This window comes from Pleurodeles waltl, chromosome 2_2 (assembly GCF_031143425.1).
Source record: "Pleurodeles waltl isolate 20211129_DDA chromosome 2_2, aPleWal1.hap1.20221129, whole genome shotgun sequence".
Lineage (NCBI taxonomy): Eukaryota > Metazoa > Chordata > Amphibia > Caudata > Salamandridae > Pleurodeles > Pleurodeles waltl.
Window position 1 is genome coordinate 1,191,317,976 of NC_090439.1, and position 13,114 is coordinate 1,191,331,089.

At 48.1% G+C, this 13,114-nt stretch overlaps 1 protein-coding gene across 3 annotated transcripts in view; it reads left to right on the plus strand.

Annotated features, from left to right (window-relative positions):
• Positions 1-3,582: 3,582 nt before the first annotated feature.
• Positions 3,583-13,114, plus strand: part of LOC138283069 (integumentary mucin C.1-like) — a 93,259-nt gene continuing 83,727 nt past the window's right edge. For all 3 annotated transcript variants that reach the window (XM_069221217.1, XM_069221218.1, XM_069221219.1), the window contains exon 1: positions 3,583-3,707. In XM_069221217.1, the coding sequence (XP_069077318.1) occupies positions 3,674-3,707 (34 nt within the window). In that variant the 5' untranslated portion in view covers positions 3,583-3,673. The remainder of the gene's footprint in view (positions 3,708-13,114) is intronic.

Sequence of the window (13,114 nt, forward strand, 5' to 3'; positions counted from 1 at the left end):
GTGAGGGATGGAGTGAATGAGTGCTGTAAGCAAGTGGATTTGTGAGTCGATGAGCACAGTGAGCGAGTCGTATCAGATGGTTAGGGAGTGAGTACCAGTGATCTTGTCGGTGAGTGGTAGGAGTTTTCAAGAGGAAGTAGTGTGAGTGAGTGGATGAGCAAATGGTAAGAGAGTGCTATCAGTGAGTGAACTTTTGGTTGAGTGTGGAGTGACAGTGAGTGAACTTTTGGTTGAGTGTGGAGTGACAGTGATTGGACTTTTGGTTGAGTGTGGAGTGACAATGAGTGAGCTTTGGGTGACTAAATGGTATGTGTTAGGGAAAGAGGCAGTAGTATCAGACAGTAAGCGTCTGGGCAAGTAAGTACTGTCATTTTAGGAAGGTAGCTTTCTTCCAGCATGGTTGCCCCCCATTTTTGGCCTGTTTTTCAGTGTGGTTGACTGTGTGTACTGGGATCCTGCTAATCAGGACCCCAGTAGTTATGCTCTCTCCCTCAAATTATGGTTATTTGGATACTATTAACTCAGTATCTCACCCACAATTGGCATACTGGTGCCCTCTTATAAGTCCCTAGTATGTGGTACCTAGGTACCCAGGGCATTGGGGTATCAGGGGATCCCTATGGGCTGCAGCATTTTTTTTGGCACCCATAGGGAGCCCATGCAAAGCATCTACAGGACTGCCATTGCAGCCTGTGTGAAAAGGTGTGATTTACACTGCACCAGGTCACTTAAAAGTCACCCATATTCCGTGCCTTTCAACCCTGAAGGCTGGGTGCAGAGTAACTGAGTGTGAGGGAACCCCTGCACTAGTAGAGGTGCCCCCACGTTGTCCAGGGCCAATTCCCCGGACTTCGTGAGTGCGGGACGCCATTTTAAATGTACACTGGACATAGGTCAATACCTATGTACAGCTTCACAATGGTAACTCCGAATATGGCCATGTTTGGTGTCAAACATGTAGAAATCATACCCCAAAGCTAACCCTGGCTTTGGTTTTGGGATTCCATGCACTCTGGGGGCTCCACAGTGGACTTCCAGTACTACCACATCAGCCTTATGGGGTTTTCTGAGGCAGCTCTGCTGCTGCCACCACACAGACAGGTTTCTGCCCTCCTGTTACTTGATTTCATCAAGTCCAGGAAGGCAGAACAAAGGACTTTCTTTGGGCGAGGGATGTTACACCCTCTCCCTTTGGAAAAGGTGTTACAGGCTTGGGAGGGGTAGCTTCCCCAAGCGCCAGGCTTTGCTTTGAGGGGCACATTTGGTGATCTCCTTGCATAAACCAGTTTACACCGGTCCTGGGACCCCCAGTCCTAGCTCCGGCATGAAACTGGACAAAGGAAAGGGGAGTGACCACTTCCCTGTCCATCTCCACCCCAGGGGTGGGGCTCCTCCAGAGTTTTCCTGGGTTCAACCATCTTGATTTCCAGATGGGCAGGACTCTATGGGAGTTTCTAAGTAGCCAGAACAGGCAGGTGACGCCGTAGCTCCCTCCTGATAGGTGGACACTCACTTCACTGACTACTCCTCCTCTCAGGGCTACTTAGGGACTCTCTGCTGGGTGTTTCTTCAGATTCAGTTTGCAAGACTCCGGCAGGAATTCTCTGCATCCTCACTTCAACTTCTGACCTGAAGAAACTGCATCTGGGCCTCCAGGAACTCTACAAAGCCTGCAACAAAGAAGCAAGAAGCCTTCTGCAACAGATTCTCCTAGCAAGGAAGTCTAAGGTCCTCTAGTTCTATTCCCACACCCAGCTCGAGGAATTGGTGAGAATTGTCAACCCCGGAACTCACAGGACATTCCCTTTCACCATTGGCTTGAGTATCTGGGATTCTCATCAGTAAGCCATGACATACTTAATGGAAGTTTATGCCTAATTTGTAATACCAAACTTGCAGTTAGCAGTTGTGCATTCCAATTTTAACTTCTGAGTCTGGTTCCAGGCTATTCTGCCTTTTGAATAATTTCACTGAGACTTGTCAACTTCAGGTCATTGTTATCAAGCAGCAACATGGTGTGAAGATGAGAGTCACCATTAGTAGCAACTCAAAACAAATGCACAAAGATAAGGGAGGCTGCCTCGGTTTAGTACCTGTTAACCTGTGGGGGAGGCTTTTCTATAAATCAAAGGCCCAGAAGGATGTCAGTGCCAGGAAAACTCTCTATCTTCAAAGGGGTTCTCTGTCGGGGGGAGGTGCTGGAATTCACATCAGATGTCTGACTCACCCACCAATCCTGTGTCTTGGGAACCACTTGACACTGGAACAACATTACAAGTCAAAACAGGAAGTTGTTCCCCAAGCTAACCACAAGAAAGATGTTAGATAGATAGATAGATAGATAGATAGATAGATAGATAGATAGATAGATAGATAGATAGATAGATCAATAGATTCACATACATAGGAACTAAAAATCTTCATTTCGTCCCAATGCTTCTGTGCCTGTCGGGTGCCAGTCTTGCTATTGGTGACTGTGCCCCTGCAACCCCCCAACATTCTATGCTACCCCCTACGCTGGCAAAATGCCAGGCAGACACTTTCCCAAAATCAGAGTGGATGGCCTACCAAGTAACCTGTAGCTAGTGCATATCAGGCTGGCATAGCTGCCAAGTTTCCCAGGTTCATGTGTGACTAGTTAGTCCAGTCCCAGTTTCTTCTTAGAATTATGAGACTTGTAGTCCTGGCTTATATTAAGTCAAATAGGACTACAAGATCAAGAAGTCTGAGAAAAGGCCAGGACTGGCCTAACTAATTACACATGGACATGGGAAACTTGGAAGGTATCCCTCACCTATACATGCCAATATACCCCTTTCAGACGGGAGACTCCTGATTTTAGAAGACAAAAATGGTTGTCTCCCCTCTGAAACTGCTTTTGCTTCACTCAAAGTCAATAAGAGAAATGCATTCCCTGATCATTTGTTTTAAACCCCTCACTTTCCTCTTCTAAAAAGTTGGCATGTATGCTCACCCCTTTGGGCTCCGGTGCCACTTCACTGCGTGTAGCATTGATATGTGTGGTTCTGCCAATTCTCACTGTGCTTAGCGGCGTGCCTACTCTCATCGACCAGATCATATTTTGGGGTGTCCTTGAATTCTGCCAACACTTTCATGAACAGAATGATTTATAGCAACAAGTAGCTATCTAAACTCCCTAAGAGTGTCCTATTCGCAGACGCTACAATGAAGGTTCACCATCCCTTAGGAGAGAGAGGCTTGGCTGTATCCAAGATGCTCTGCTAAAGGGTGGCATCAGGGGCCCTGCCGCAAAGGTGGCCAGGCTCAGCTTTACCTACAATGAGTTGGACCGTTAACCTGTAAAACTTTTACATTTCTTTCTAAAGCACCTCTGGTTCCCCTTTTTTCTCTAAATTAAGTTCAGAACTTCAAACTTGTAAGCAAAAATCAAGGTTCCAAGCGTGGAACTTTTGTGGTGTGAAGACAGACATTCCAAAGTCCTGTTTTCAGTGAAATGCAAGCACATTCTCCAGGGATCCAGTTGAACAGGAACCAGTAGGTGAGAAGTGACAGGTGCAGACTGAAGTGTGATCTGTTTGTCTTTGAGGGCGGGTTCGTCAGTCTTCTTTGGTTGATGAGAAGGACAATGGCACATGCGGCAGAATAAAAGGTGACAGTGCTTCTTGGGGATCACAGAGATCTCGTCGTGGCCATGAAGCTCCTGTCTGTGACTGTGCTCCTAGCAGGTAAATCTGTAATATTTATGTCTCTTTCCAACTCCTGGGGTGCAAGGGAGGGGGACCTCTATGGTAAAAAGATGGTATTCTCCAATGGGGGCCCTATGTTTAATAAATTATCTCTAGTATGTCAGTGGCAGGAATTTACCATTCCTGCCTTTGTGCCAAGAATTACCCCAGTGTGCCAATATTTTTGTTCACAAGTGTCTGCCAAGGTAAGAATTGGTGCAAGAAAGCCAGGACCAGTATTATTTACCTTGGGTGTCTTGGTGCCTTCAGTAAGCTTCACATCACGTTGTCACTCACATACACATTCACTCACTCATTCTCTCACACTCACTCATTTGTTCTAACTCACACTCACATCTGCTTACACTCATTCTCATTCACTCTCACTCAGGTACATTCACTCTTACCCATTCTCATACATTCCTACTTTCTGACACTGACAGGTTTACCAAGGCTGTTGGGGGAGGGTTCGCTCGCCAACACAAATCTGGATGTAAGTTGAGTTGCATTCTTTATTTTGCATCATGAGGATATTCCATGGGTTTTTACGCAAATCAAGATCTACAAACATTGTTAGATAAGAATTGGACCCATAACCTTGCGCCTCCTCGAGACAGACATAAAGAGGGGAATGTTTACATTTCTCTTTGGTGTTATTTGCATGTGTACTGCATTCTGTAGCATACATGTAAAGTGCGTTAAAGCATATCTTTTGTACATGGCTGAAAAACGCACGGCCACGCAGCAACTTTAGTGCTGAGTCACCTTGTGTTAAAGGATAGTAAATCTGGGACTCCATCTCACACAATATCACTTCACTACCTGCCACTGACTCTCACTCACTTTCACAAACACACACATGCTTACACTTTGGAGATGCGCTCCACTCTCACTTGCAAACGCACACATTTTCACTTACGACATCCGCCACCCAAGGACCTATGTCTCAGGCCAGGGGTCATAAAAACAGTGCCAGGGGTAACAAAGGGCAAGCCTGGGGTCCCAGCTGGGATCCCTGGCAACCCCTAAATGGCATCCATGCTTTCACCCATACAGAGCTTCTGGCCTGATTTACAGTTTGTCAGAGAGGGTTCTCCTTTCCAAAATAAATGGTGTACAATGTCCGACAAAGCCTTAGTCCGCCTTCTTCATTTAGGGCCATATTTATGGATTCTTCCGCAAAACTGCGCACACGCAGTTTTGTGCCTAAATCCATAGCGCCTGCTAGCGCCATTCCATATTGCCAGCCGGGCGCCATATTTATGGAATGGTGCATGGTGGCACAAAGAACAGCCTAGCATCTAAAGAAAAGACGCTAGTCAGGGGGGAAGGGAAGAGGGTAAAAGGTGTCATTTTCTGACACCCTACCACCCAAAATGTACTCCTGTCAATTAGTAAAGACAGGAGTCATGCCCACCACCCCAATGGCCAGCACAAGGGACCAAAGTCCCCTGGGCAAGGCCAAAATACCCAGTTCCAGGCTAGTGCCCCATGTAAGGGGCCCCTAATGGCACAGAAAAAAATAATAATAATATACTTACTTATACTTGACCCGGATGGGGTCTTCCATCCTACAGCATCCCTCTGGTATGGGTGGTGTTTATGGGGCTTGGGGTGGGCATCCGTGGGCTCATTCCGTGGTGTTTAGGCAAGGAAATGGGTCCACAGGACCCTTAATGCCTGGTCAGACCAAGGCGTTAAATAATCATGCTAAGCAGGCTTAGCACCATTATTAGGGTCAGCCTACTCTGTGCGCGTCATGTTTGCACCGGAGTATAAATAAGACGGTAGGGGGTTATCATGATATTGTGGACAGGAACACCTACCTTGCATATAATTTGCACAAGGTAGTTTGTCGCATCCACAATCTGATGCTAACTCCTATATTTTGATGCTAGACAGGTCTAGCGTCAAAATATAAATATAAAGTTAGGTTTGCCCTGTTTTAGCATCAAAATAAATGACCCTAAAACTGCACAAACCAAGTATAAATATGACTCTTAGAGTTTTTTGTAGACTAAGCATCCATTGGATTCCTTTACAGCGATTTCCTCAAACAGCAAGGCATAGTAGGGATGTCAGAGGAAAAACATTACACTGCAGCCCTTTTTTTAGTGGATGATTTTTTCCCCTTTCCCTTACAACCATTAAATATCTTATCGGAGTTTGTGTCAAGAAAAAGCAAAAAGCTAATGTCCCTCACACCTGGGGAGATTTGTACCAGGTTGTGGGGGGTCACTATTTTTTTTCTGTCCATCACTGCCAGAAAAAACCTATTGGAGAGGGATCGAAAATTAATAATGGCCCGCACCTTGGTAGAAAGCTCTGTGATGTCACTAGGTTCATGTTTGTGTAGGAAAGTACCCTCTTTCTTGGCATTATTACCCCCTTTTCTGCCTGATGTCAGTGTGTTTGACTGTGTTCACTGGATCCTGCTCTCTCTCCCAAAACTCTGTATTTCTTCCCACATTTGGCACACTTGTGCCCCTACGTAGGTCCCTAGTATATGGTACCCAGGTAATTGGGGTACCAGGGGAACCCTATGGGCTGCAGCATATATTATGCCACCCATAGGGAGTCTATGCAAAGTGTTCCGCTGGCCTGCCATTGAAGCCTGCGTGAAAAGGTGTATGCACCCTTTCACTGCCACTTCACTGCACCAGGTCACTTTAAGTCACCCCTATGGCAGGCCCTCCTAGCCAAGAGGGCAGGATGCAAGTACCTGTGTGTGAGGGCACCCTGCACAAGCAGAGGTGCCCCCATGAACTGCAGCTCCATTTTCATGGACTTCGTGAGTGCGGGGTGCCATTTTATGCGTGTACTGGACATAAGTCAATACCTATGTCCAGCTACATAATGGTAACTCCGAACATAGGCATGTTTGGTATCATACATGTTGGAATCATACCCCAAGGCTTTTGCAAGCATTGTTTGTATGATTCCATGCACTCTGGGGACTCCTTTGTGGACCCCTTGCATTGCTCCTACAGCCTTCTGAGGTTTTCCAGACAGCCCAAGTTGCTGCCACCTCACAGACAGGTTTCTGCCCTCCTGTTCCCTCTTTTGGGTGGATCCTTGATTCGGCTTGCAGGATTCCTTTGCAGCCTCCACTTAGACTTCTGACCAAAGAAACTGCATCTGGTCTCTTCAGGACCGACTAGCTGCAGCAAAGACACAGGCTCTGCCTGCAACATTGTATCCAAGGCTCCTGCCAGCTTCTGCAACATTTCCCCAGTCATGCATTCTCTGAGGACAGCCCGTCTTCAGTCTGGACAAGAAAGAAGAAGGAATCTCCCTTGGAGTGAAGGAGTCACTCCCCTGCATCTGCAGGCACCAACTGCAACAACAACTGGCTGTGTGGATCCTCTCTCCTGCTGAGCTGCGTGTATCCTGCATCACAGGTAGTGGTCTGCCATGGTCCCGTCGGTCCTCTCTACCAGCTGTCCAACTTGGGTGGAGGTAAACCTTTGCCTTCCCATGTACGACATACCCCAATGCACCACATCATTTGCAGCTGCCAAGGCTTGTCGGCATCCCCTCCAAGGGATTTTTAGGCATCGTGAAGCTCCAGCCCCCACCACTCCATCCTGCTACGTACAGCTCCCTGAGTGTCTCCCCTGCGGCGTGAGACTCTTTTATGAAGTGCTGCGTGGGCTCCATCCTCGACTTCTGTGTCCCTGTCCTGTGGGACTCCTGAGAGTGCTGCCTCTGCTTCTGTGGGCTTTCTGAGATGGTGAGGGCTCCCTCAGGGTTGAGTCCTCCTGGGCCTTGCTGGTCTCCATCTGCACCACTTACCTTCAACTGTGAGTTTTGCCTTTGCCAGGGCTTGTTGGTTGAATCAGAACCCGCAAACCTGACTGCAATCCTCCTTCCGGTGTGGAACATCACCTGCATCCTCCAGGGACTCGACTCCAACTTCAGGGGTGCAGTGCTGACTCTTCTTCCTCACCGTCGACCATTTCCTGCATCCTCAGCTTGGTGGGTAGGGGCTCCTTCCCCCACTGGACTCTGCTGTGTCTTCTGGACTTGGACCCCTTTTTCCACAGGTCTTCTTCTTCAGGAATCCACTGGTGGTTTCTTGCAGTCTTCTCAGGGGTTTGCATTCCTCTTCTTTTCTTCCTAGTGGGTGTTTTAGGGAAATGCCAGTGATTTACTCCTGCTTTCCTGGTCGCTGAGGGGTGCAATGGTACTTACCTTTGGGCTTTACTGATACCCCAGCTCCCCTCCACACACTCCACTTACATAGGTGAGGGTGCAGCTTTTGCTTTCCATTTTATTTGTATATGGTTTGTTCTCCATCTAGGGTCACTATTCTCTATTGTGTTTTACACTATTTCTCACTGTTCTCTATTTTATGTCTTTTTCTGAGTACTAGTGTACATAACTTGTGTATTAATTTCCTCCTGAGGGTGTATTGCCTCTACAGTATATTTGGTGTTGTGTTACTGTAGGAAAGCACCATCTTGACTGGCATGTTACCCCCATTTTCACTGTATGTATATTTGTTTTTGCCATTGTGTCACTTGTGTGTTAGTTGTATGTGTCACTGGGACCCTGTCATCCAGGGCCCCAGTGCTCATAAGTGTGCCTGAATGTGTTACCTGTGTAGTTACTAACTGTCTCACTGACGCTCTGCTAATCAGAACCTCAGTGGTTATGCTCTCTCATTTCTTTCAAATTGTCACTAACAGGCTAGTGACCAATTTTACCAATTTACATTAGCTTACTGGAACACCCTTATAATTCCCTAGTATATGGTACTGAGGTACCCAGGGTATTGGGGTTCCAGGAGATCCCTATTGGCTGCAGCATTTCTTTTGCCACCCATAGGGAGCTCTGACAATTCTTACACAGGCCTGCCACTGCAGCCTGAGTGAAATAACGTCCACGTTATTTCACAGCCATTTTACACTGCACTTAAGTAACTTATAAGTCACCTATATGTCTAACCTTTACCTGGTAAAGGTTAGGTGCAAAGTTACTTAGTGTGAGGGCACCCTGGCACTAGCCAAGGTGCCCCCACATTGTTCAGAGCCAATTCCCTGAACTTTGTGAGTGCGGGGACACCATTACACGCGTGCACTACATATAGGTCACTACCTATATGTAGCTTCACAATGGTAACTCCGAATATGGCCATGTAACATGTCTATGATCATGGAATTGCCCCCTCTATGCCATCCTGGCATAGTTGGCACAATCCCATGATCCCAGTGGTCTGTCGCACAGACCCTGATACTGCCAAACTGCCATTCCTGGGGTTTCACTGCAGCTGCTGCTGCTGCCAACCCCTCAGACAGGTTTCTGCCCCACTGGGGTCAAGCCAGGCTTGTCCCAGGATGGCAGAACAAAGGACTTCCTCTGAGAGAGGGTGTTACACCCTCTCCCTTTGGAAAATGGTGTGAAGGCAGGGGAGGAGTAGCCTCCCCCAGCCTCTGGAAATGCTTTCATGGGCACATTTGGTGCCCATTTCTGCAAAAGCCAGTCTACACCGGTTCAGGGACCCCTTAGCCCTGCTTTGGCGCGAAACTGGACAAAGGAAAGGGGAGTGACCACTCCCCTGACCTGCACCTCCCCTGGGAGGTGTCCAGAGCTCCTCCAGTGTGCTCCAGACCTCTGCCATCTTGGAAACAGAGGTGCTGCTGGCACACTGGACTGCTCTGAGTGGCCAGTGCCACCAGGTGACGTCAGAGACTCCTTCTGATAGGCTCCTTCAGGTGTTGCTAGCCTATCCTCTCTCCTAGATAGCCAAACCCTCTTTTCTGGCTATTTAGGGTCTCTGTCTCTGGGGAAACTTTAGATAACGAATGCAAGAGCTCATCCGAGTTCCTCTGCATCTCTCTCTTCACCTTCTGCCAAGGAATCGACTGCTGACCGCGCTGGTAGCCTGCAAAACTGCAACATAGTAGCAAAGACGACTACTGCAACTCTGCAACGCTGATCCTGCCGTCTTCTCGACTGTTTTCCTGGTGATGCATGCTGTGGGGGTAGTCTGCCTCCTCTCTGCACTAGAAGCTCCGAAGAAATCTCCCGTGGGTCGACGGAATCGTCCCCCTGCAACCGCAGGCACCAAAGAACTGCATCACCGGTCCCTTGGGTCTCCTCTCAGCACGACGAGCGAGGTCCCTCAAATCCAGCAACTGTGTCCAAGTGACCCCCACAGTACAGTGACTCTTCAGTCCAAGTTTGGTGGAGGTAAGTCCTTGCCTCCCCACGCCAGACTGCATTGCTGGGAACCGTGACTTTTGCAGCTACTCCGGCCTCTGTGCACTTCCGGCGGAAATCCTTTGTGCACATCCAAGCCTGGGTCCACAGCACTCTAACCTGCATTGCACGACTTTCTATGTTGGTCTCTGGCGACGTGCGACTCCTTTGTGCAACTTCGGGTGAGTACCGTTTCATGCATCCTCGTAGTGCCTGTTTCTGGCACTTCTCTGGGTGCTACCTGCTGCTGAGAGGGCTCCTTGTCTTGCTCGACGTCCCCTCTATCTCCTGGCGCAATTTGCGATATCCTGGTCCCTCCTGGGCCACAGCAGCATAAAAAAAAACACTAACCAAACGATTTGCAGCTAGCAAGGCTTGTTGGCGGTCTTTCGGCGGGAAAACACTTCTGCACGACTTTCCATGGCGTGAGGGATCCGTCCTCTAAAGGGGAAGTCTCTAGCCCTTGTCGTTCCTGCAGAAACCTTAGCTTCTCCTGTCCAGTAGAAGCTTCTTTGCACCCACAGCTGGCATTTCCTGGGCATCTGCCCATCTCCGACTTGCTTGTGACTTTTGGACTTGGTCCCCTTGTTCCACAGGTACCCTCGACTGGAAATCCATCGTTGTTGCATTGCTGGTTTGTGTCTTTCCTGCAGAATTCCCCTATCACGACTTCTATGTCCTCTGGGGAACTTTAGTGCTCTTTGCACTCACTTTTCAGGGTCTTGGGGTGGGCTATTTTTCTAACCCTCACTATTTTCTAATAGTCCCAGCGACCCTCTACAAGGTCACATAGGGTTGGGGTCCGTTTGTGGTTCGCATTCCACTTTTGGAGTATATGGTTTGTGTTGCCCCTATCCCTATGTGTCCCTATTGCATCCTATTGTAACTATACATTGTTTGCACTGTTTTCTAAGACTATACTGCATATTTTTGGTATTGTGTACATATATCTTGTGCATATTTCCTATCCTCTCACTGAGGGTACACTCTGAGATACTTTGGCATATTGTCATAAAAATAAAGTACCTTTATTTTTAGTATAACTGTGTATTGTGTTTTCTTATGATATTGTGCAAGTAACATTAGAGGTACTGTAGGAGCTTCACTCGTCTCCTAGTTCAGCCTAAGCTGCTCTGCTAAGCAACCATTATCTATCAGCCTATGCTGCTAGACACCCTATACACTAATAAGGGATAACTGGGCCTGGTGCAAGGTGCAAGTACCCCTTGGTACTCACTACAAGCCAGTCCAGCCTCCTACATTGGTGGCAGCGGTGGGATTCGAACCCACCCCTTGGGGTGGGCTATTTTTCTAACCCTCACTATTTTCTAATAGTCCCAGCGACCCTCTACAAGGTCACATAGGTTTGGGGTCCATTCGTGGTTCGCATTCCACTTTTGGAGTATATGGTTTGTGTTGCCCCTATCCCTATGTGTCCCCATTGCATCCTATTGTAACTATACATTGTTTGCACTGTTTTCTAAGACTATACTGCATATTTTTGGTATTGTGTACATATATCTTGTGCATATTTCCTATCCTCTCACTGAGGGTACACTCTGAGATACTTTGGCATATTGTCATAAAAATAAAGTACCTTTATTTTTAGTATAACTGTGTATTGTGTTTTCTTATGATATTGTGCAAGTAACATTAGTGGTACTGTAGGAGCTTCACTCGTCTCCTAGTTCAGCCTAAGCTGCTCTGCTAAGCTACCATTATTTATCAGCCTATGCTGCTAGACACCCTATACACTAATAAGGGATAACTGGGCCTGGTGCAAGGTGCAAGTACCCCTTGGTACTCACTACAAGCCAGTCCAGCCTCCTACACACTGGTACACCCATATAATCCCCTTGTATAGGGTACTTAGGTACCCAGGGTATTGGGGTTCCAGGAGATCCCTATGGGCTGCAGCATTTCTTTTGACACCCATAGGGAGCTCAGACAATTCTTACACAGGTCTGCCACTGCAGCCTGAGTAAAATAACGTCCACGTTATTTCAAAGCCATTTTTCACTGCACATAAGTAACTTATAAGTAACCTATATGTCTAACCCTCCTAGGGCAAATTCCTCGAACTTTGTGAGTGCGGGGACACCATTACACGCGTGTTCTGCACATAGGTCACTACCTATGTGTAGCGTCACAATGGTAACTCCGAACATGGCCATGTCACATGTCTAAGATCATGGAATTTTCACACAATTCCATGATCCCCCGGGTCTCTAGCACAGAACCCAGGTGCTGCCAAACTGCCTTTCCGGGGTTTCCACTGCAGCTGCTGCTGCTGCCAACCCCTCAGACAAGATTCTGCCCTCCTGGGATCCAGGCAGCCCCAGCCCAGGAAGGCAAAACAAAGGATTTCCTCTGAGAGAGGGTGTTACACCCTCTCCCTTTGGAAATAGGTGTGAAGGGCTGGGGAGGAGTAGCCTCCCCCAGCCACTGGAAATGCTTTGATGGGCACAGATGGTGCCCCTCTCTCCATAAGCCAGTCTACACCGGTTCAGGGATCCCCCAGCCCTGCTCTGGCGTGAAACTGGACAAAGGAAATGGGAGTGACCACTCCCCTGACCAGTACCTCCCACTGGAGGTGCCCAGAGCTCCTCCAGTGTGTCCCAGACCTCTGCCATCTTGGATTCAGAGGTGTTGGGGGCATACTGGACTGCTCTGAGTGGTCAGTGCCAGCAGGTGATGTCAGAGACCCCCTCTGATAGGTTCTTACCTCTCTCGGTAGCCAAATTTCCTTTCTTGGTAGCCAAAGCTCCTTTTCTGGCTATTTAGGGTCTCTCCTCTGATGTATTCTTCAGATAACGAATGCAAGAGCTCACCAGAGTTCCTCTGCACTTCTCTCTTCGACTTCTGCCAAGGATTGACCACTGACTGCTCCAGGACACCTGCAAAAGCGCAACAAAGTAGCAAGATGACTACCAGCAACATTGTAGGGCCTAATCCTGCCGGCTTTCTCGACTGCTTCCTGGCGGTGCATGCTCTGAGGACTGTCTGCCTTCACCCTGCACTAGAAATCCCGAAGAAATCTCCTGTGGGTTGACAGAGTCTTCCCCCTGCTAACGCAGACACCAAACTTCTGCTTAACCAGTCCTCTGGGTCCCCTCTCATCCCAACGAGCGTGGTCCGTGGAACACAGGAGCTGGATCCAAGAGACCCCCACAGTCCAGTGGTCCTTCTGTCCAAGTTTGGTG